Raw genomic sequence first — 24,512 nt, 5'->3', positions numbered from 1 at the left:
AGAAACGTAAGGGCAAAAAGCGAAAGTATTATACATGAAAGACCATCCGAAAACACACACACCATCCACAAGACCCTCAATCTCAATAACTAAACATCTTAGTCACGTTCCTTTTTACAACTGCTATATTTAGTACTTCCCTTTTTGCTCAAAAAAAAAAAAAGGAAGCTGTGATATTTAATAAAATTTGCTTTATGAACTCGGGGTGTTGCTTACTTTGAAAGATGGTCAGAATATGGGATTTATTTCCTAAAAGAGTGTGTCACATTCTCCATTTGCGGAGAGATGAGCGTTGAAGCTGGTCAAAGTACTTGCATTATATGTGCAAGAATCACAGGTGATAAAAGTACAGACTATAATGAAGAGTCACAGCTTTAATTGCCTCCATCTTTTTTATTTTGTTGTCCAAAATTGCATCTCAGTAGCATGCAACAAATACAAGCTGACGTGTAAAAGCTGTAAAGAAAAAACTAAGTGGATAATTAAGAGTGTTGGTATGTATTATCGAGAGCAAAAGTAACAGACCCCTGCCAGCGCGTGCTGAACTGCATGCGCGCATCCCCTGACGAAGCACTGCAGGGGTCTGTTACTTTTGCTCTCGATAGTACTTATGCTTATCAGTTGCTAAAAGGATACGACAAGGGAGGGATTGAGACAAGTGCTTGAAGTTAAGATTTTGCTAAACTACAAATTGGCGGAACTAAAGTGGAGAATTGGTAGAGTTAGGGCATACTAAAGTGACAGAAAGATGGAGGTACCAAGATGACAAGCGCTTGTGCCATCTCAGTCTCTTCCTTGTCTTTTTGTGGTTACATTCAGGTTATCTGTAAAGAGTGTAGGTTCTGAAATTTACCTTACACAATTTTCAGTACATTGAAGCCAGAACTTGCCTTAGAAAGTTTATCACAAGAGCTCAGACACACTATTTAGTGGGAGTCTCTCAGGTACACTTCTCTCATAGGCTGTTTTGATCCAATAACTAAATTAATGCAAATCCACTGATAAATAGCAGCCTTGCATAAATTAAGCAATCCAAATATTTGAACACCCACGTGTGTACATGTTACTGCTGCACATGCGTTCTGTTGCCTTCAAGATATGATGGGTTTGATTCGTGCTCTCCTACTGTGCATCGATGGACCAAACTGAGCATGGTCCCCCCTCTGTCGAAACTGCATGTAAATAGGCATGCCTGTTTATTTTTCCAGACCAAGAAAATGAACAAGCAGAAAAAGCACAAAGGACCCCGACGCAAGACTTCGCTGCCATGCTACCCTTCCTGCAAGGTAGACCCGGGCAATCGGGTGAAGGAGTCTCGCATTCCAGAGAGCAACGCCGGCGTTCTGTTTAGCAGCAGAGGTCCACCGAGAAACACACCGCCAGTGCCGAAAGCAGCCACTGCACACACAGCGGTGGTGGCAGCAGCAGCAGCAGCAGCAAAGGGCATCGGAATGGGTGCTTCCAAGATACCCAAGGGCATAGAAAGTAAAAGCGGGCAAAATGGAACATTGAAGACCAACGCTTTGCGGCCAGCTGACTGCATACGGTGGAGTGGCCAGAGTTGTTGTGAAAAGGACGATCATTTAGGGCTCATCAAGTTCCTTAGGCTACCTGGGAAGACCCCCGTCTAGTCAGATAACAGGCGAGGGAGAAACTGGACTGGAGCAAATTCAGTGGGTGTGGGGAATGTGTGCACAACCAAAGCACTGGCGTGCCAGGTTCATTTATTTATTTTCTAAGGCAATGTCACAGCCAAGTGTTAGGAGTGAAGTTTTATTCTACACGAATGTGTGTATATGCGTGTGTGTGTGTGTGTGCATACTGCTTTTACCTTGTTCGACTGCTATTAAATAATCTGTTCACTTGATCACCAGCGTCACATAGCTTCCTCTGTTTTTGTGACAACTCTCCTTTTACTTTGCCACCAATCAGCAAATGGCAAAGCCTAATGCCAGTTCGTAAAGTTTACCACAATGTCATTGCTGTATTTTCAGAAATGGAATACTCAGGCATAAATCCAAGTTTATGACCTTCGCTCTGTAGGAAAAGAAAATGAACAGAATAAATAGCCTTCACAACACAAGCCACGTTATGCCAGCACTACCATGACAACAGTGAGCAGGCAGAAGGAATACATGTGCAACTTACTTCATTTATTATAAATGGCACCTCCCTTCACACTGTTCCCCAAGCAATCTCCATGTGTTCCAGACTTCACGCAGTTAAATTTCATGTTATACCTCCCCCCAACCCTAACATTTTTGTTCTTGTAAGATTGTATGATTTTACGGCATAAAACTTTCAGGAAATAATCTCTACTAGTGCTGCATCAAATAATGCCAGGTAGGTGGACACTTGCATTCAATGCAGTGAAGTTGGAGCTCTTGTCACTTATGTCTAATTTTATTTACTGTACCAGTGAAAGTAAGTATGTCATTGGAGTGGACACCTAGTTTTCACTACAAACTACCTAACTACAGTTGCTCACAGTTCTCAGAATGCACGAACCACGAAAAGCTTGCTCTCCTAACAGCTTAGAGAAAACGTGCTCTACACAGGTTGCCCAATTGTGTGTGGTGTGTACTACCTGTAGCATGCCTAGGCTGTGAAGAAATTCAACTTGTGGATCCTACATTTGGAAAAAAAAAATAAAAAATGGAAAGCTTGCCATGAAATGTACAGGAGAGAAAAAAAAAAGGCAGTGCTACATGTACCTACAACATTTAAAGGGACACTAAAAGCAACTGTGCATATAATTTGAAAACTTTAGTTAGACACCTCTAGGCCACCTTTACTCCAGAAAAATGCCCGTATATACAGGCACCTGTATATCCCATACTCTCGAAGCAATTAGTGGCATCATTCATGAGATAACATTGCCACTTAGCAGTGAAAAGCAAAACGAAAACTAATCAAAAAAAGAAAAAAATGACACTGAAACAAATACTTGAAATACATATGAAGGAAGCCAAAAGCCACCAATAGTTTCGTTGACCATTGGCTTCCTTCGTATGTGTCATAACGAGCCCCTCATTTCACCTTCCCTTGTCTGCTCAAACACTCTGAAATGATATACATGTGAAGTAATATAATTTTTAAGCAAAAAAAATGAGGAAAATAGCTATATTCACTGCCAAGTGCATTAAGTAAAACCAATGGCATGCGATATATTACATACCAATGCACAAGTTCATGTGATGTGCAACTTGGGTCACCAGCATCACCACATGTTTCTCCTCTTTCTGGGCTTTTGGATACAGGAAAAATAACTGTGGAGCATGGATGAGGTCAAACTGAGCTGCTGAGCTTACTCTACAGCGTATAGCAATTACTGAAAATTACTTTAGTGTTCCTTTTTGTAGGTAAGCAATAATGGGCACCCTGCAAACCAATTTCAATGCATAAAAAAATTACCCTTCCGATGTTTTCGTCACAACCAACAGCTATTTCCTTTCAAGTCTGACTGCACTTAAAGTTATTGCAGTTGAATAATGGCCTGTTGCAATTATTCCCTTGTTACCTCAGCACAGAAGGCTATTTCTTCATCTAAGAAACTTGCCATTGAACAAACTTTCATTTTAGGCCACAGCAGTAAAACTGCTAACAATGTCAAGCCCGACATCAAGAAGCCATGTGCCATTGATTGAGCTAGCCGTTTGTGAAGAGACCATTGCAGCTTTTCTTTTTTCTCACCATCTCAATACTTTTATTATGTGCTCTGCACTCTTATTTAAAAACCACTCTAAAAAGACTGCCCCAAGACATGAAGTGCCTCGTTTTCTCTCTTCTCGGGAACAAACAAAGCAACAATTGCAATTAGTATTCACCAGAGTACAGCTGTATGGCTACAAAGGTTAACCAGGGGCAGCTGCACTTGGGCAGATACTAAATGCAAGTATTACATTTGAATTTCACTCTGCAGTGAGGACTTCCTTAAAGCCAGTCTGCATATTTGGCATCCCTAAAAGGTTCTCTAAAAAATGCAGAAAGTAAAAACTGAATTAATTCAACAGAAAAGACGCAGAGTGTAGAACTATATAGAAATTGGAAAAGGCAGATCAAGAAGGAATCGGTCTATGATAACTCAAGAGGCAGTGCCCTACTCTTCTACAAAAAGAAATTTAACTAAGATGAAACATGTGCAGTGTGTGGTAAATCTAGACACAATTCAACATCTTGTACTAGAATGTGGCAGTATCCATCTGGATGTCTATGCAGGCACAGTCACTGAGGCCCTAGGGTTTGGAGAAAAACAATGGTCATGTGCAGTGGAAGTTCGCAAAAAGTGATTGGAAGATTGGTGGCTCAAAAGCAGAGAGGTGACAAAGTTAAAAGGGTAGGATTAAAAATGTATTTAAAGAAAATGGTGAATTTATGGACCAATTTACAACACTGTTAAAGAAATATAAAAAAACTCTGAGCATGGTGGCAACTGTCACCACAGTCCTATCTTCCATCCATCCGTAACCTTGACCTCCTTTATATAGGGGCTTACCATAATTTGAAACCAACTGCATACGTTGTATGGCTGCCGGAAACAAGATGGCGACAACATGCACCAGAGGTAGACTAGCCAGGGGCAGCTGTTTGAAAAGTTTCTCGAGTCCAAATTGGCTTCGGAGCCAAGGAAACAAATATAATGAGATTGTCCAATGGCCCCACAATATTATACTTTTTCAGGCACTCAACAAGCACTGCATGCAGCATAAATAAAAACAAGTAAAAATTGCACAAAATGCAGAATTAATTGTTGCAAGAAAGCCCAAAACCTACAAAAAAAAATGCATTCTGGGAAAAAGCGGTACATGCAATTTTTCTTAATGACGAACCAGAAGTGCATATCATACAGCAAAGTAGCCATGCCATAAATACAACACCAGGAATCTAGTAGTTGGGACCAAAGCTCCTCCACTTAGAAGCAGACCTGCCTATTGTCAGGAAATTGAACATTACTCAATCATGCACGACTATAACAAGTGGGTTTTTCAGAACCACAGGCTAGATGTTGCAGCAAGTTTGCAGATGCCTGGCCAATTTTTCAGCATAAAAAGCCATCACTACTGGAAATAAGAAGCACGTTTCAAGTCCAGCACTAGACTGCGTGTGTTTATCCATACTACATGTCGTAGAAATGTGCCCCAGATTCTTGTGCATACAACATCTCAGCATGGTGCACAGTTGACTGCGTTTCAAGTTTTGATGGTATGGCACACTGAGTAACAAACATTGCAACTACTTGTTTCACATAACTCTTTTGAATGTTTCCAGGTTTGTAAGTGCTAGTATTGAAGGTCAGTGACATGGTGGAATTGAAAAAGGTAGCTCAAAAATTCCAACAAGGCGTACTTATAGAAAGAGGTGTACAAAGCATGACTAAACATGAGAGGTGCTGTTAACATTCAACTTTTCGCCCTTTAAAAAGCCATGTCCTGCACACACCTCACATTGTCCTCTAAAGTGGAGAGGAGAGGAGAGCACTAGTGCCACACATGACATGGGCTGGGAGCCTGGACACTCGAACTGTTGTGCCGTGCCCAGATCTGGCAATACTCTCAATTATTTGCAAATTTCATTTTTTAGAGACTTGCTAGAATTAGTGTTCGTAAAGGCTTATAAAATACTGTGGCTGGGTATTTAGATCTGACATTTTTTTTTTTTTTTACTTAACTTGCGTCAAAGCAGTCATCGCAGCCAGACACTGAACTTAATCTTGTGCTAGGCAGTCAAAAATTCTAGCCACTAAGCCACAGTAGCAGCTAAACACACAGATTTCCTTTGATCAAAACATTGTATGATTAGGTGACTTCACAGTGAAACCGATGGTAAGGATGACAAACATCAAAAGTACTTGCCTAGGTGGTTGGTTTGGTTTGGTTTATGGGGTTTAACGTCCCAAAGCAACTGAGGCTATGAGAGACTCCGTAGTGGAGGGCTCCGGAAATTTCGACCACCTGGGGTTCTTTAACGTGCACTGACATCGCACAGTACATGGGCCTTTAGAATTTCTCCTCCATAGAAATTCATCTCCCGCGGCCGGGTTCGAACCCGCGTCTTTTGGGCCAGCAGCCGAGCACCATAACCACTGAGCCACCGCGGCGGCTACTTGCCTAGGTGGGCACTGCAATATCACTAGGTATATCAATTCTGAAAGCATAAAATGTTAGCATTTACCATATTCACTCGCATAATGAATGCATCACATGCTTTAGTTGTGAAAAAGTTCGTTTTTTTAAATATTTTGCTTTATGTAATAAATGCACTTCCAAAATTCTGAAAGATTTTTGTGGGAAAAAAAGTGCCATCATTATGTGAGTAAAAAGGATAACTCCCAATGCTACATAAAAAGGGCTCAGCATTTTGAAATAGTTCACCTCGTGTTTCAAAATTATTACTGTGCACCAATGGAACAACTTTTTACACTAGAATTTGGAAACCCTGCAATTAAGTATACACTCAATACTTTTATAACACAGAAATGCACAAACAAGTGCCAAATGTGTCTGAAAAAACAGCATCACATATAACACCATAACACAGGCTTCTCGATGCAAGAGCAAGACTGTCACTTACAGAATAAAACTTACTACACAAAAATGGAGCCTGTCTTTCTTAAAACTCCACTTGACAGGCATATACGTCTAATAAGCAGCCCTTTACAGACCAACTCAGAATTACAGGAATGCTTGAATCATGCTTCCTTGGAGACAATTTTCAGAACACTACTACTTGAAATAATCCAAAACGCATTCTAAAACAAATTCTGAAGCCATCTGGGGGCAAAAAAAAGCAGGGAAGAAGTAAACATGAGTGCCTGTATAGGTTTTATTTTGACATCGAACTGTTCAAGGGAATAAAATTATCTACACAGTTTGCTTGTAGAACCAGTTCCCTAACATTGTGCTAATAATGATGGTTTATCATCTCACTCTTAATACAACAAAGGACATTAAAACAAAGGACACTACTACAGAGGACACTACACTACACTACAAAGGACACTAAAGAATTGTAGTAGTCTGCCTGTGAAATGCACCTCTTCTATAACTGTGCCTTCCATACAACCAAATCATTTGCAAACAAAGAAATAGTGTAAACTGATCACAAGCATGTCAGTAAAACCATAGCCTCCTCTACTTTTTTCATGCACGCATCGTAAAACGCAGTGCGCAATTCTGCTACTGAGTATACTTCTCTTTTTAGTAGAGTATGCATGATATACAGGCATGATCGTTCAACTGAACCTGCTAAATTTTTTTTTTTTGTTAAGGCATGTGCAGACGTACTTTAATAAAAGCTGGTCATCAAGAAAATTCTGAAAGTGGCGACCACACAGATAGAATGCTGCTGCAGTACCAATATGAATTCCTGTTTTCGGCTTTATTGACAATAGACATTAGTGTGCTGCTTTGTACAAAACATGCCTTCTCAGCAGAACTCTTATCTGAAGCGATATACAAGCAGAAACATTAAGAAAGCATTTTTCTGAGCAATGAGTGAATGGAAAAAATTTTACTGCTGCAATTAAAATAAAGCATACATGCAAAAAAATTGGCTGTGGCTTAGGTAAGGTTAAGCCTAGATATCTCTAAGCGAAAAGCTGCGGGGAGGCGTCCTGTCTTAGAAGGTTGCTTTAGAGACATGTACTGTGGTGTGCATTCCTTTCGGGTGTACACAAAGTTATGAGAGACAGGCATTTGCTTTCCTTAAAAGCAATTTTCATTTCATTTCATTTTCCTTAAGGCCCTTACAGCGCGGTTCACAGGCGTCTTTTCCTTTCCTTAAACCAATTTTCATTTTCCTTCCCTTACGGTGCAGTTCGGGTGTCCACCGAGATACTAGTTTCCTGGCGCACTGTTTGTCTTTGTTTGTTTGTTTGTTTTTTGCGCCTCTCCTGTGACGCACCTCGGTTCTGCGCATGCGCAGCTGGGGCTAATTCTGATCACGGAGCATACGCCATACTCAAGTTTGACTAGCCCAGTGAAGCTTTTCGCTTCAAAAAAGTGGCATTAGTTCGAAAAAAACAGGCCGGAAAAACATGGCGCAGATGAGTTTCAGAAGTTGGCCACGGTGATCATTGCAAGTAAGCTCACATTTCAGTGCTCCATGTTCTGCAAGAGCACCAACTGCTTTGTTGACTGCAGCTTGCGGGGGCTTTGCTAAAATCCTCCTTTTGTTCATCAACACCTCGACGTAGTTCAGGGCGTACAGAACGTACACAAACTGTGGTGAAGGATAAAGGAGGCTTCATCTGTCCTGATGACGGATCAAACTGTCACTGGGTGCAGATGAGGCTGGTCGTGTAAGAAGAGCAGTACAGCTGCTGCAGTCCACTTTTTCTTCGACAACGCGAGCCGAATATTCACCGACCAACACAAGTGCTGTAGTGTCTGGCGTTGGCAGCAACATTTTCTGGGTCCTGGGAAGGTCTTCGAGGAGCCTTTTCGCCTCCGGTGGAAAGTAGTCCGCGTGCTGAGCAACTGCAGGTTTACGTGTACTGCTCAGGGCTCCAAGTGCTTGGCTTTTTGTTTCTATGACGCTGTCTTGGGAAGCAGACACTAAGCCAGATTTCAAGGCCTTTTTACACCAGCGAGTACCGCTCTATCGTCTGTCTGATCGTTACTTCCAGCATACCGCCTTAACCACCCAAAAAATGACTATGGTGTCCGATGAAAATTTTTCTTGTCAATACAAACTTGAACCCTTCATCAGCAATGAGGTACTTGACGCATTCCACGTTTGACTTCGTTGTCGTCACAACTGTGATGACAGCGAAGTCAAATGTGGAATGCGTCAAGTACCTCATTGCTAATGTGCTCAATACGTTTCCTGGTTAAGGTTACGTGACTAGCGGCTGCGAGTCACGTTGTCGGACTGTGCGGTGACGGTCAGTGGCCACTTTTCTTCTTTGGGCAGCTGCAGAGCAAAGTCCCTGTTTGTATACAGTAGGGAGGTTATATGATATAACCAATATGATATATATATATGATATATAACCTCTATGATATTGGTTTGCACATTCAGAACAATGCATTTTTTCTTGTTCAGGAGAAAGGTTTCATGCACGCCAAACAATCAGTTTTAGACATCTTGTCACATGCCAGAAATAGCATGATGATTTGATTTTTAATGGCCAAAATGCAGCTTTGGCAAAGAACACTATGGCTAGCTGTTTTTGTCTACGCAAGATAGGGTAAAGACCCTTGTTTCCAAGAATTTTACCCCAGAGAAAATCAAGCACCAGGCCAGAGGAAAGCTTGTATCCACAGAAAAACTTCCACAGTGTTAAAGTTTATTTGTTTACAGTGAAGAGCACATTCGCATCCATCAGTCATTAGGCAGACCTGCACTGCACAAAGATGTTTATGAATAGATTTAAATTGAATGCACTGTCAGCTCCAGCCAAATTACAGCATACCTTTTTGCACAACTTGACAGGCAGTGAACAGTTCTAACATATCAAGCCCTTTTCTCTGATCATTGCATACTATTGACAAGTTATCAACCATAAAAGTCAAAAATGAAACTTCATACAAGTCATCATGAATGAAAATTATGAACAGCCCGATAAGTGAACTGCCAAGTCCAGACTGGAACTGCGGTAGGATACTTTTCATGCACATTTTAGAGTGAATATGATCCTTGCACATAGTTGTAAACAGCAATTTTTCTCTGTTATCCCCTTTTACTGTTCCCCATTTTTATTTCATTAAAAGTGTAATCCTTAATTTCTACCAGCTACAGATCAGGTGCCCAAGAAATAAATGGCAGTTTCTGTGACTGGCAAACATCTTTAATCTTCCTTTTTGGTTATTATTTGAATATTTAGAGAAAAAAAAAACATTAACATCACCTGCTATGCCTGCTACAATTACTCAGGGTTTCGGGGTCTCATCCACAAGCATCTAGCAAATAACTCGTGAAGCTGCCTTGGAAACAACACTGTTTACTGCAATACTTTGCAGGTGCTGAAGAAAAAAAGTAAGAAATAATACAATAAGCACGGCTTATGGTGCGTGTCACCTCAGTTGCCAAAGTGACTTGAGAACTTCAAGGGTGTCATCCACCAAGAGCTGAAAAATAGCACTGGCCACCTGGTCTTTCACAACTACCTCTTCACGGCTATAGTCCACCCACTCAGGCTCTTCGCTCCGGGCTTCAGAGTACACGAAAATGTCCACAAAACTCAGTCCCCGGTTATCAAAATTCCGGAATGCAAGTTCCGAATTTTCATGAAGTCCAGGCACGGACATTACTTTGCGCTCTACAATATGAACAAATGATTCAAGCGTGGAGGGCAAAGGTTGCTTCCTTCTGAGACGCACATTTCGTTGCCATGGTGGTGGAGGCATGTCTGTGGCTTCAGTGCTGAAAATAGAAGCACCACCTTGTTAGCTTTGACCTTTCCCCACAGTAATCAGTAATTAATCAGCTGACTGGCCGTTTTTCACTTTTTGCTTGTATGCACAATAAGTTCATGATTATTTTCTTAATTGTAGGGTTTGATGTCCAGAAGTGACACATGGGCTATGAGGGACGCCGTAGTGGAGAGCTCCGAATTTAGACCACCTGGGGTTTAACGTGCGCTGAAATCGCACAGCACACAGGCGTTTTTTAGTACTTCGCCTCGATCGAAATCAAGCTGCCACAGCAGGAATCGAATCCACAACCTTGGGATCAGCACCCAAACGTCAAAGCCGCCAAACCACTGCAGCAGGTAAGTTCACGAATATTTTCAAATGCAGAGTGCAATGGAAGCACCATAGAAAGTGGGCGAATGAGGCAATGAAGCTGCACTTGGGTTATGACACTGTGCACAGAGGAATAAGCACAACTTCACTGATACAGTTTTCAAAAGTATGGGCAAAAATCGTACAAGTGGAAAATGTACCATCCAAACCATAAAATTTCGAAAAATGTGACTCGGGAATGAAATACAAATGCATTTACCGACATCTTCACTTCCTAAAACCCTAAAAAGACCAGTCAGTGGTTGTTGGCACAAGGTTTGAAGGGCTCTCCTATAGTAGGACGCAACTCAAGAACGAAGCGGCAAATTCCCCTCGAAGGAGGTCCTTCAGCCATTGCTGGTCCAACTTATGGTAATCTTTTTTTACATGCCACATAAGCACATCGCCATCAGTTCTTTTGCACAAAAGCTCTACGAAGCCACCTTGGTGGCTGACTGCCACAGCACTTCCACTCATGTTGTGCGCCCCTAGGCTCGGCTCACTCGTATTAATAGCACATCTGCAGCTGACAGCTGAACGTACCACACAATCAAATCTACACAAAATAGTGAAAGTACTCGCCTGGAAATCGTGGAATCCGGGAACGTATTAAGCAAAAGAAAAACATTAACTCTAGGGGACCTTTTTATTGCTCACGATTTTGAGCATATGAACTAAGAAACCGTAAGAGACGGGAGTGTATCAGTGAGGTTTACTAAACCTTAGTTAAGGAACACTGAGGACAAATAGAGGTAGGCCTGTATCAATAGGGTTCCAAGTTCTAATCACAGAGACTACCCTCATCGAAAACAGCTTCTATAAGCTAGAAAAGACCGGAAAAAAAGAAACTAAAGGCAGGTGTTACCATCACCGACTGGTTGCCAAAGTAAAATGTGTGCGGCGACACCGATTTTAGGGCGCAATTCCAAAACCTACTCTACATCATTTGAAGTTATTTTAAAAAATAGGCTTTTTGAGATAAAATCATGATTCCTTCGCAACCATACTGATGGCACTGGTGGACGCCAAAAACTTGAGGGAGAATTTAGTTAATAACGTAATTAACTAAAATCTACCAATTAACTTCATTTTAGCAGCTAGGCACCTGGTTTCAATTTGAGAATTGTAGCGGAACATCACAGCAGCCAACATCAATTACTAGATGTGGAAAAATGTTATTGCCCTTGGCACTACGACACTGAGTTTTGGCCACTCAGACAGAGCAAAGGGATGCGAGGCGACTGTGGAGCGCGCACAGTCACACTCGTGGAGTGACGTAGCTCAAGAGTGGCAGAATGAAACACACCGCTCGAGCAGGTGGGAGAGAGGGCAGCCAAAGAGGACAGCCAAAATTTCTCACCCCCATTGTGCCAATGGCAACTACATTTCTGCACATCTAATCATTGACATTGGATGTCCTTGATGGCCTGCTGCAACTGTCGAATTCCAACCAAGTGCCTAAGTGCTAAAACTGAAAAGTTAATCGGCAGATCTTAGTTGGTTACCGTAAAAATGAACTTCTAACATTTCATGACGTCAGTCCACCAATGCCATCGCAATGATCGTGAAAGAATCGCCATTTTACCTCAAAAACCCTGTATCTGAAATTTTCCAGTGAACGTGCCTTCCCCAGAACACGGGAGATTACATGCACGGTAACTATAAAATTCACATGTGAAAAGGGCTCCATGATAACCGTTTTGAAGAGCATGGTGGCGTAGCCTAGCCTCTGGGATCTGCACCCAAAAAACTTTGTTGACCCACACCAGTCTGCTTGTGAAATCAGCCCGTAATGGCAACAACAGTGTTTCTTTTTTTTCTCTTCTGGCTTACAAAAAAAAAAAAAAACCTTTCAGTGAAAGTACCACAACTTCCAGTATACAGTCTGTGGGCTATGCATTTAAAAGTTGAAATTTTGCACTCCGTGTTGTGGACTATCGACATGTGCAGAATGTACACTTTTTTTTTTTTTTCAACAATGCTGAATATAGCATGAAATTCCCAACTTATTCTGTTACAAGATTTTGTGATACTTGTGCTGTGCATGGGGATGCGCTTATATGTGTTGGCTGCACACCTTGCTCCTGCAGGCTATGTACCAGGTGCAGACAATTTTAGTAAAAGTAACTTTTTTCAGCAAAAATAGAGCCCTGCTGACTGAATGCAGACCGTATACTAGAAACTGTGGTAGAGCCTTTGTTGTTAGAATGTGATAATGCATCGAAGCAAGCCGCCTGAACTTCAATTGTCTGCGGTGTCCCTTTAAGAAAAAAGTTGCATGATGACATGTCTCTGCACTTATAATTAAAACTCTGAGTGTGCACAAAAACATGAAATATGGCAGCTACTTCAGTAGCACTGGTACTATAGTTGGAAACAACTAAGTAACGAAGCTGGAAATGCCTCTTCAAAGCAGACACTCTGAGCAATAGCAACGATCAACTGTCATGACACTGCGGTCAACCACCTCACACCTGCCAGCATGGCATATTGCACACAGCAGCTGCAAGGGAGCTGACCGCAACATCACGACAAAAGTAGACACTATTGGTTGGAGGGTCTCCTTTGAGGGGCATTTGCCACTTTTTTTTTTTATAACAGAGCTCAACATGATGCCTTGTGTCCACTGAAGGCAAGGAGACCTCTATACACTGATAAACAATAAAGCCACTCACCAGAAAAGCTCCTGTGCAGTCTCCTTCACCAGATCAAACAGGAACTCACAGTAGGCATGGTGGCTGTCGGTGTCAGTGACAAATGTCTTTGCAGGAGCCTTCTCATCTACATACTGCTGGCTGAAGGCCAGCTCGGTAAGACTTCTTCCTTGCATTACAGCAGTGTAAACAGTGGCGGCTGCCTTCCGTACTAAGGCTAACACTTCAGACTCTGTGTTGGGCACTTTCCAGGCAGCCTCGGAGAACAACTTTGACATGAAGCCACCCTTGGGTGGACTGTATGGAGGTGGCGGCTTGTTGGGAATGCGCCGTTGGTAGGCCAAGGCACTGTCATTAGAACCTAGTCCAAAGTCGTCATCAAACCAGTCTTGCTCAGTGGTTGTCGATAAGAAGCAGTCTTCAGCCTGGACTGCACGAGAACAGAGCTCCTGGAAAAAACAATGTCAGAGCGAAATTTAGTGCTGGGAGACAAGCTACTCATTGACAATGTTAAGGTGCAAACAACATGTCTTGCTGCTGCCATCAGTTCATACAACGCAACTTTGACAATGAAATTTCTTTTCATCCAGAGTGCATATATCTTAACCCTTTCAGGTGCCATTCTTGGCTTCCATAGAAAAATATTTCTCTGCCTTGATAGTATGTTTACACGTCAAAAAGGCAATTTGTTAGTTTTCCAGCACAAAATACCAGGGGGTAAAATTTTATATCAATGTACAAGATATTGTACAAAGTGCCACAGCGGTTGCAAATAGTAACATAGAAATGCCAAGATTTGTCAGGTAAACACCTGAGGGATAGTCAAATACTGTGTGTTTCAAAGATGCACAGTGACAGAGAAACTGAGAACAAAAAACTGATTTTATTGCTATCGGCGAAATCTGTCTGCACAGATATGGTGGACAACATACTACCCAGTTCACTGTTTTGCGATATTTACTGCGTTCGCTATGTGGCATAAAAAAACCTATTTTAGATATGAATGATGCTAAATGCGCTTGAAACAAAGATATCACTGCTAGGTGCAGCAGATGCTCAGATAAAGCTGAGAGTTTACTGAGTACACATTTGTGTTCAAAGTGTGTACAAAGTGCCTCAATGGGTTAAAGGTGTACTGAAGAGGAATCTGAACTCGTCTTTTTGCCGCGGGAACTCGACCTACACGTTCCGAGCATACTTAGAAACTTCGACTTATTGCCCTGTGTGGCCAATTTCCCTAATTAAATCGGAATAACGTCCGGCTCCCGCCTTTATTTTTTTAATCCTCCCCGTACGGTGGGCGGAGTCGACCAACACGTGGAGTGCCCTTCAGCCAGCTCCGTAGAGGCTTTGCTTTCACTTTATTCTGTTTTTTAGGTTCTGGTGAATAAATAGTTTCATTCGCAGATATTATAGCCGCAAAATAAGCCTGCAGAAATAAAAATACGCACAGACTATTTGCTACTACAGATTACTACGTATTACTCCGCCGATGGCAGAGTGGCAAGCCTCAAGACCTTGAGCAGCTCTGACTAGCTCCAGCTGTTGGCAAGATCACACGGCACGTCGGGTTCTTTTCCCGCTACATGTTTTGAAAACACGATGTCAAGGCGTCGAATGAAACTCCTCAGCTACCCGCTGTTTGCCTTGAGCATCTCTTCAACACCAAATGCACAAGCAAACTCCTTTTCTTCCTCACAAAACAAAGGCCCACTGACAGGAACCCTTTTTGCAAGTATGTCTGCGAATAATGTGTAGAAGGCGGCATCGACGTCATGGAAGGTGGCTGCTCGAACCTGCTACCGTGACTAATCCGTTTCACGTTGTGTCGCTTTCACTTGTATCTTGTCCTTGTCTGTAAGGAATGTTGACAGCTTCGATGCACTGGTCCTACACTCGTCTGCGACGCCCTTCTTTTTATGGTCACTCATGACAGCACTGACAATTTGCAACTTTTCATGAAGGGAGAACTGTCGGTACTTCAATGTTCCTGCACTGCTTACATTCATTGCGGCGATTCCAAGACGTTGCAACAAATGCTGCTAATGGCTAAAACCACAAGTGCTCAGCTCTCAGAAAGCCTGCAGCAGACACATGCACATGGACAACACATAGTCCTGCTCAATGTAGAGGGGAGGGAAGTGCCGGCAAGCACTTAATGAAGTTTGTCATTTCGGCAGCTCCCAACTGGATCGGTGCAAAACGGCTCACTGTAGCCACCAGCTTTGTTGGCGCGTCTGCGCTGAGTGTTCATAGAGTTCACAAGTGCTGGTTTCCTTGGCTACAGCTCACTACAGTTTCCTGCAGCTCACCATAGCACACTACTTAGTGGCACCGCCAAGCATGAACGTGGCAATTGTTGTGCCTAGATTTTTTTTTTTTTTTTTTTGCCAACAGACAATGCTAGTGCCGCTCGGCATGCTGCATATTTATTTTTCCTTTGCGCTGGTGCGGAGGTTACCATGGCTACAGTGGAGTTCGGATTCTTTCGTGCGGTCTTTGCTGTGATAACGAACAGCACTCCTATGCACATCAAAGCTCAGTGGCGGCTGTGCAGGACAATGGAGGCATCGCTATGTGTGTTCGTTGCAAAGTTTGTTACGTACTGTTCGTTCGTTCTATGTGTGTTCATTATGTTTTGTATGTTCCATTTCATGCATCAGGTGCAATGCTGTGAAAAGTACAGAAGTACTCCGCAAGAAAAATAAAGGGAGGCGTTACTCCGCGCTTGTTTTGTGGCCAAGTGGTCTAATATGCAGCGATGGTGTAAAGGCAGAGCATCCACCTTGCGTGCAAGAGGACCGGGATTTGAATCCCGGTGCCACGCAATTCTCGGGAGGTGCGCTACCCCGAGCTCAGATCGGCCAAGGAGCGAGTGACAACCTATAAAGAAATCACTACCCACTTCAAGAAAGAAAGACAGATCTTCCCAGAACCACATAAATCTCTGAGTAAAACACAAGTCAGTTGGCGGCAGCTCCAAACAGACACTTTCTTTAATCCATACATGTACTCTATATGGTTCCCGGAGCAGTACAGCCCCGTCTGTTCTCTCTGTGGGCACCAAAAGGCAGACACACCGCACATCCTATACTCATGTGCTCAAGACAAGCCACCGCAGAGTCTGCAGCTCTCTACCCAATCTCAGTGGGAGGCCGCGCTGCTCAGCTTGGACCCGGAGGTTCAACTTCGAGTCACAGAGCGAGCCGAAGAGGTCGCCGAACGGCATCGTCGGTCGGCCACCTGGCGTCCGGCCTAGAAGAGGAGCCCACCGCGGGGAGGGGAACATCACCCCAATCCGCGCCTAAGACCTCTTCTTTAATAAAGTTTACCTCCTCCTCCTCCACCAGGTTTGAACGAGAGAGAGAAAAACAAAAAACTCCGCGTGTCGAATGAATCGCATAACCGGGCCTGGGGTGCAGCCTGATCTTGGTGACCCGAACCAAAAATGCACTCTCTCACCAGAGCAGGATTTGGCCACCCTGGCATCACAACCTTCTATGAACAAACCAATTAACCCTCCGCCCTCAGACCCCAGCAGCTGCAGAGCAACTGAATAAGGTGGCAGTCAGACCTGTGACGCAGCGGAGGGTGCCAAGAATCTCTGGCTCCAAACAGGCCGCCCTTGGAAACTGAACCTTGAAACGTTTAACGCAAGAACCTTATGCAGTAAGGCTAGCCTAGCTGTGCTGGTCGAAGAACTAGATTTGTATTACATGGGATGTCATAGGGCTTAGCTAGGTTAGGAGGACAGATGAGGTGTATACAGTACTAAGGGGCAGGTACGTACTATGCTATCATTGATTAGCGAACAGACTTAGAACTAGGTGTGGGATTCCTTATCAATCAGGATATAGCAGGCAACATACAAGGAGTTCGAGTATTAACGAGAGGGTGGCAGCTATCATAATCAGACTTAATAAGTATAAACTGAAGGTGGTGCAGACCTACATGCCTACATCCAGCCATGATGGCCAGATCGTTGAAAGCTTCTATGAAGATGTGGAACCGGCAACGAAAAGAGTAAAAACAGTACACTGCACTAATGGGTGACTTCAATGTGAAGGTGGGCAAGAAGCAGGCTGGAGACCAGGCGGTAGGAGACTATGGCATAAGCTCCAGGAATAGCAGTGGGGAGTTATTATAGTACAGTACGCAGACAAACAATTTACGGATCATGAATACCTTCTTATGGAAACAAGAGAACAGAAAGTAGACAAGGAAGAACCCCAATGGTAATACTAAAAACGAACTACACTTCATGCTATGTGCTCACCCTGGTATTCTGCAGGATGTGGAGGTCCTCGGAAAGGTGCATTGCAGTGACCACAGAATGGTAAGGTCTCGAATTAGCTTAGACCTTAAGAGGGAACGGAAGAAACTAGTGAAGCGGAAGCCTACTAACAAGTTAGCAGTAAGGGGGAAAGTAGAGGAATTCAGGATATCGCTGAAGAACAGATATTCGGATTTAACTGAGAAACACTATCCTAATGTTCAAACAGTGAATGATTATCTCGCAGCTATCATTTTTATTTATTTATTAAGGAGTGCGCAGTAGAAGTAGGCAGTAGGATGGTTCGACAGGATACCGGCAAGCTATCTTATGAGACCAAAGATCTGATTAAGAAATGCCAAAGCATGAAAGCGTCTAGCCTTACAGAAAGAACAGAACTGGCAGACCTATCAAAATTAATAAATAAGCGCAAGCTAGGCGACATAAGAAAGTTCAATATGGAGAGAATCGAGCATGCTCTAAAGAATGGAGGTAGCCTAAAAGCAGTGAAGAGGAAACTAGGCATAGGTAAAAGTCAGATGTACTTATGTGTTAAAGGTGCACTGAAGAGGAATCTGAACTCGTCTTTTTACCGCGGGAACTCAATCTACACGTTTTGAGCATTCTTAGAAACGTTGATTTATGGCCCTGTGTGGCCGATTTCCCTAATTAAATCGAATTAACGTCCGGCTCCTGCCTTTTTTTTTCGAATTCTCCCCCGTACGGTGGGCGGAGTCGACCAACGCGTGGAGTGGCTTTCAGCCAGCTCCGTGGAGGCTTTGCTTATGCTTTATTTTGTTTTTTAGGTTTCCGTGAATAAATAGTTTCATTCGCAGATAATATAGCCGCAAAATAAGCCCGCAGAAATAAAAATATGCGCGGACTATTTGCTTCTACGGACTACTACGTATTACTCCGCCGATGGCAGAGCGGCAAGCCGCCACGGGACTGGGTGAAAGGCACTTCACGTGTTGGTCGACTCCGCCCACCGTACGGGGAAGAATGAAAAAAAAAAAGCGGGAGCCGGACGTTAATTCAATTTAATTAGGGGAATCGGCCACGCAGGGCAATAAATCGAAGTTTCTAAGAATGCTCGGAACGTGCAGATTGAGTTCCCGTGGCAAAAAAGACGAGTTCAGATTCCTCTTCACTGCACCTTTAAGAGACAAAGAGGGCAATGTCATTAGTAATATGGATATGGTAGTTAAAGTAGCCGAAGAGTTCTACACAAATCTATACAGCAGCCAATGTAATCAGAACGTTAATGAGAGAGGCAGTAGCGCACAGCAAGGGGCATCCCGCCAGTAACGAAAGAGGAAGTAAAGAAAGCCCTCGGAGCAATGCAAATGGAGAAAGCAGCTGGTGAGGATCAAGTAACAACAGATCTGTTGAAGGACAGAGAGGAGAAAAACTAGGCACCCTATATATGCAATGCCTTACAACCTCGAGCATACCAGAAGCTTGAAAGAACGCTAATATTATCTTAATCCATAAGAAAAGAGACATCAAGAACTTGAAAAATTACTGACTGATCAGCTTACTGTCCGTTGCCTACAAAGTATTTATTGAGGTAATCGCTAATAGAATTGGGACAACCTTAGACTTCAATCAACCAAGTGATCAGGCAGAATTTCGTAAAGGATACTCGACAGTAGACCATTTTCACACTATCAATCAGGTGATAGAGAAATGTGCAGAATATAACCAACCCCTATATATGGTCTTCATTGATTACAAGAAAGCATTTGACTCAGTGGAAACCTCAGCAGTCATGCAGGCATTGCGGAATCAGGGTGTAGAGTCTTATGTGAAAATACTGGAAGATATCTATAACAACTGCACAGCTACCATAGTCCGCCATAAAGTCAGCAATAAAATTCCGATAATGAAGGGTGTCAAGCAAGGAGACACGATCTCGCCAATGCTATTCACCGCTTCTTTACAGGCGGTGTTCCGAGGCCTGGATTGGGAGCAGTTGGGGATAAGAGTTAATGGAAAATACCTAAGTAATGTGCGATTCGCTGATGACATTGCCTTGTTAAGTCACTCAGGAGATGAGCTGCAAAGTATGATCAATGAGCCAGGCAGGCAGAGCAGAATGGTGGGTCTTAAAATTAACATGCAGAAAGAGAAGGTAATGTTCAACAGTCTTGCAAGGAAACAGCAGTTCACAATTGGTGGCGAGGTGCTGGAAGTGGTAAGGGAATGCGTTTACTTGCGGCAGGTAGTGACCGCTGATCTGGATCACTAGAGGGAAATAACTAGAAGAATAACAATGGGGTGGAGCGTATATGGCAGGTTCTCTCAGATCATGAACAGCATTTTGCCAATATCCCTCAAGAGAAAAGTATACAACAGCTGTATCTTACCAGTACTCATCTATGGGGCAGAAATGTGGAGGCTAACGAAAAGGGTTCAGCTTAAGTTCAGGACAACGCTGCAAGCTATGGAAAGAAAAATGGCAGGTGCAACATTAAGAGACCGGAAGCGGGCAGAGTGAGTGAGAGAACAAACGCCGGTTAATGACATCCTTGTCAAAATCAAGAGGAAGAAGTGGGGTTGGGCAGGGCATGTAATGCGAAGGCAAGATAACTGCTGGTTCTTAAAGGCAACGGAGTGGATGGCAGAAAGTTAGGTGGGTGGATAAGATTAAGAAGTATGTGGGGATATGGTGGCCGCAGCTGGCAAAGGACAGTCAGGCTGAAGACGATGATGATCTAAGGCACGAGAAGGTGGCAGGGTGTCGTCAGCAATTAGAGCACATTTAATCAAGCTCATGACAAACGTATCCTGTAACAAGCCTGTAGGCAAGAGCATTTATCATTTTTCGCTCACCACAAGGGATGCACTACCTTTTGATTGCAGACGTATGCAGCGCAAACAAAAGCGCTACGCTAGCTTAGAGTTGCACCTGATGTATGAAATGGAGTACAGTTCTTTGCGGAATGGCATGATGGCGCGTGCACAGCTCTAAGCAATAAACAAGCAATGATACAATAACGGCACCCTCCTGTGTGGCCTGGCTGACTAGCGGTAGTTTAGGACTCCAGCTTGCGCTGGAGGATACCAGAAAGTTGCTCTCGCAACTGTCCATTCCGGAATGTGACCACCATAATTGGGGGCACTTATATGCACTCAGCACACACATGTTGGAGAAAAAACAGCCATTGTGCCCTAGCCATTGCAGGATCCTCGACAGAAACCATTGTCAGTGACTCAAAATTGGCGATACATAACTACACGTTGGGACGAATCTCCCCACAAGCAGCACGGATTCTGCAGAATTCTCAGCCCATGCAGCGTACTTCTCTAATCTGGACGCTTTCTCATGCCTCCCTTGCTGGTAATGAGGAAGCTCAATAACTAGCTTGAGAATTGTACCGCCGAGCTGGGTTGTGCAACCCGCTCACCCTATACTCCGGCAACGACAGGTTGTTTTCTTACAGAGAAATCCTGCAGCACTACAGGCTTGCAAGACTCAGATTCCCCCCAGCAGATAAAACGCTCTCCAAGCAACAAGCCAAAGCCTGGCGTAAACTTCAAACTAACACCTATTCAAATCCCCAAATGTGTAGCTTCTATTCGGAACGACTCTACTCAGACAAATGCAAAAATTGTGATAGCAAAGCTGACCTAAATCATATGATCATTACCAACTGATCACAGAGAGGCTCTAATGCTCAGCCCTGACCCGGGGACACAGATCAAGCTCCTCCAGCTAGCTGAATACGCTGTCGCTGCCCAAGGGATAGTGGCTATCGCTTAGGCAGGGGGCGGCTTTGGATCGCTCCTCTATATCTGCTGGTAATAAAGTTTCACCACCACCACCACCACCACCGCCACCAGTGTGAGTGAGTCGGGTAAACTGCTCGCAATTTGAAGTTTATATACAGAAACCAATTTACAAAAAAAATCAATTTTTTTTTTTTTTTACACGAGATTAGGCACACTGGCACAGGGCACACAGTACCCATGGCTCGGACGAGAAAATGTCAGACCCCGCACACAGGTCAGCGCCATGTGTATGTCTACCCTCCAATTTTGAATGGTCGTATATTTGTAAAAAAGAAAGGTAGACTTATATGTGGCAATATACGGTGTATTGCTCAATATGACTTTTGAATTCCTAAGGGAAGGATGTGTTGCAGTGCAGCCATCGCTGCCGTTATTTCTTTCCATTATATTGTCATTTCCTTCATATGGCTACTTAGGTGGTGCTGACTCATTTCCACTTGTGTGTTGGTGTGTCTCGGGAAGGGGCTTGTCATTAAGGCTATTGAAGCACACTGGTTCCGGTGCCCTGGTCTTGCACTCTCGCTGAAAAAAGCCATCTGTGCTTGCCCCTCACAAACGTCAGGTATGACTTTGCTTTAGCTTGGCCTCGACAACATCTTCCTTTGAAAAGCGTGTCCGGCGCGGCGGTGTCCTCTCGCCACTCACACTTTTTGCAGCCTCACACGGCGACGTGACAGCGCCGATCTTCCCAAGCCTACCTTGCGTGCACCTGCGTGCATGCTGGTGGCCTGACGCAACAGAAAGCATAAGATGTGCTTTTTTTTTTAATATAAACCGAAGTAATAAATTAAATTAGGGCTGTGCAAATTGTGCGAGTAAATACGATAGCTTAAATATGAAAAGGTTTTTGACAGTGGCTACCAGAAGATTTGTGGCCGCCATGTGCAGCTCGGAACAGAGTAGCACTGATCACACACATGTGCAAATGCTAAAAACTTCAACCCTTGAGTACAAGCATCAGCTTTGAAAAAAACTCCAGGCACTTCCACTCAAATTTTTGGGCCAACAGCACCTGGTTGTCTCATGCCTTTCTTATTTAACGACGCCAACAAACAAGTACGAATTATAAACGATGCTACCAAAATGTGAATTACAACAGATAACTGCTACTTGCTGATGACTAAGCTCCAGTGGTTATTAATTAAAGATGCACGTTTACAAGATACAACACTCCAGGATCTAACCTTTCCAGAAGAGAAATAAAAAGAAAAATGTAAAGAAATTGGCTTATCATCTGATGCAGACACAGTACAAGTACACTCACCTTGGCACCTGTCTCTGAAGGCACATCCTCACTCAGTGCAAGAACTGGAACTGCTGAAGCATCCTTCCAGGAAAACTCCTCATCATCCAGATCCGTTGAGAGTACCATCAGGTCTTGTGGCCTCTGGAACTCACGGTTGTTCCTTGTCTCTTCAATGCTCGCAAGGATCGCACTCACTTTCTGGCTTACATTGGACATTTGACTGCCACTCTCAGCAGACACTGCACTGAGAAGTCCTTCCTCTTTTGCAATGGCCAGCACTGAGTCGATTGCCTCTGAAACTAACTTGTCAGCAATTGCATTAGTTTGAACCATGTCCCAGGGCTGATCGCTCTGCTCCAAGTTCTGAAATGATTCAGCTGCTTCAGCCCCTTCAATCTGGACGACACCAGCTGGCAACGTTTCATCACTGCAAACCTCAACAATGAGTTTGTTTTCTATGCTGCTGTCTGCAGCAGTTGTAACTGCTTCCTTTAATGGCACAGTTAAGTGCTCATTACCAGCCAACACACCTGCAGAAGTGTCATATTCATTTTGTGTTACTCTGGCAGCCTCGGTAGATGATGCTTCTTGCCCTGTCAAGAATTCTTCTGCATGCTGCACACATGGACCCTTCCTTCTGACCAGGCTTTGAATGGTGTCCTCCAGCAGGTAACGAAGAATGCTGTCAACTGCCTCATTAACTCTGCCTTCTTCAGTTCTTTCTTCACAAGACTGGCTTGAGACTATGACTACACTGTGCACAATTTCTTCGGTGTACTCAGCTACTTCCTCTGCAGCTGCTGATTCATCTTCCAGGCTGGATGGGCATCCTGAGCTGTCAGTGGATTTGCTGCCTGCAGGACTTGAAGCTTCCTTGAGCCCAGATGCCTCCTCCAGATCTCCGGCAAGAGTTAACACTTCGTCACTACAAGCTTTCCCCAGTACTTGCATCTCATCATCAGAAAGCCCCTTGTCTGGGCTTTGATTAGACAGTTCTCTTACTTCATGACCTAAAGATGCCTCAATGTCACCAAGTGAAGAAAATATACCATCAGAGGTTGTGTCATTTTGACATTCAGATCTGTCACTGGCTGGTACACAAGGGTCTCCTACAGGCTGTTCACAAGCATTCACTTTCCCTTTTGTGCTCTGTTCATGCGAGTCACTTTCTGATGCTGTCACACTGATGTGTTCACTGATGTCCTCACCACTGGATGCTGCACTGTCTAAGTTAGCATCAGGTGAGCATCTGAGTGTCAGATCTGTGGTGCTCTTTGTCACAGCAGCAGCAGCAGAAGCAGCAGTTACATCACAAATAGGTTCACTGGTAGTCTCAGCTGGGACAGAAGTGTTATCTTGGGATGTTACTGCTTCGGTGGCTTCCGTAATGATGGGCCGAAAGCCTTCAACATTCAGCTTGGCATCGAACCCTTGTGAGCATGACTCTTCAGCACCTTTGAGACCATCAGACAAAGTTGCTGGCCTTGAGTGTGGCACTTCAGTGCTTTCAAAACTAGAAGGTTCAGTAACTTCTTTGCTATTCAGCTCTTCCACAATGTCAGAACTAGTGGACAATGCAGATTCCCTTGGGCATGACTTCTCAGTACTCTTCTGACTTACAGATGGAGTGGCTAATTTTGGTGTCAAATCCTCAGCACTAGATGAGGCAAATGACGCGCCTTCATTGGTGTGCTCTTCCTCTGTCCCAATTTCAGATTCTGAGAAAGCAGAGATAGAAAAGTGAGAATAAGGAAACCATTAAAAGCTTTCAAAAACTGTTCAGAAGACAAACACCGCTCTCAAAATGTATCACTGCA

The 24,512-nt window shown here is 43.7% G+C and overlaps 2 protein-coding genes across 13 annotated transcripts in view; one reads left to right on the top strand and one right to left on the bottom strand.

Moving 5' to 3' along the window:
* LOC149352956 (SUN domain-containing ossification factor) overlaps positions 1-1,867 on the top strand; it is a 102,948-nt gene extending 101,081 nt beyond the window's left edge. For all 6 annotated transcript variants that reach the window (XM_089582165.1, XM_089582162.1, XM_089582161.1 and 3 more), the window contains exon 17: positions 1,209-1,867. In XM_089582165.1, coding sequence (XP_089438291.1) covers positions 1,209-1,631 — 423 coding nt within the window. In that variant the 3' untranslated portion in view covers positions 1,632-1,867. The remainder of the gene's footprint in view (positions 1-1,208) is intronic.
* Positions 1,868-9,268: 7,401 nt separating this feature from the next.
* The window catches only part of LOC149352955 (uncharacterized), a 119,245-nt gene continuing 104,001 nt past the window's right edge, over positions 9,269-24,512 (bottom strand). For all 7 annotated transcript variants that reach the window (XM_089582154.1, XM_089582153.1, XM_089582157.1 and 4 more), the window contains 3 exons: positions 22,714-24,413; positions 13,403-13,830; positions 9,269-10,365 (listed from right to left, as the gene is read on the bottom strand). In XM_089582154.1, coding sequence (XP_089438280.1) covers positions 10,017-10,365; positions 13,403-13,830; positions 22,714-24,413 — 2,477 coding nt within the window. In that variant the 3' untranslated portion in view covers positions 9,269-10,016. The remainder of the gene's footprint in view (positions 10,366-13,402; positions 13,831-22,713; positions 24,414-24,512) is intronic.

Source organism: Amblyomma mixtum, chromosome 3 (assembly GCF_055824585.1).
Source record: "Amblyomma mixtum isolate Tamu chromosome 3, ASM5582458v1, whole genome shotgun sequence".
Taxonomy (NCBI): Eukaryota; Metazoa; Arthropoda; class Arachnida; order Ixodida; family Ixodidae; genus Amblyomma; species Amblyomma mixtum.
The sequence above is the reverse complement of the archived record's forward strand: the minus strand, read 5'-3'. Positions and strand labels throughout refer to the sequence as shown.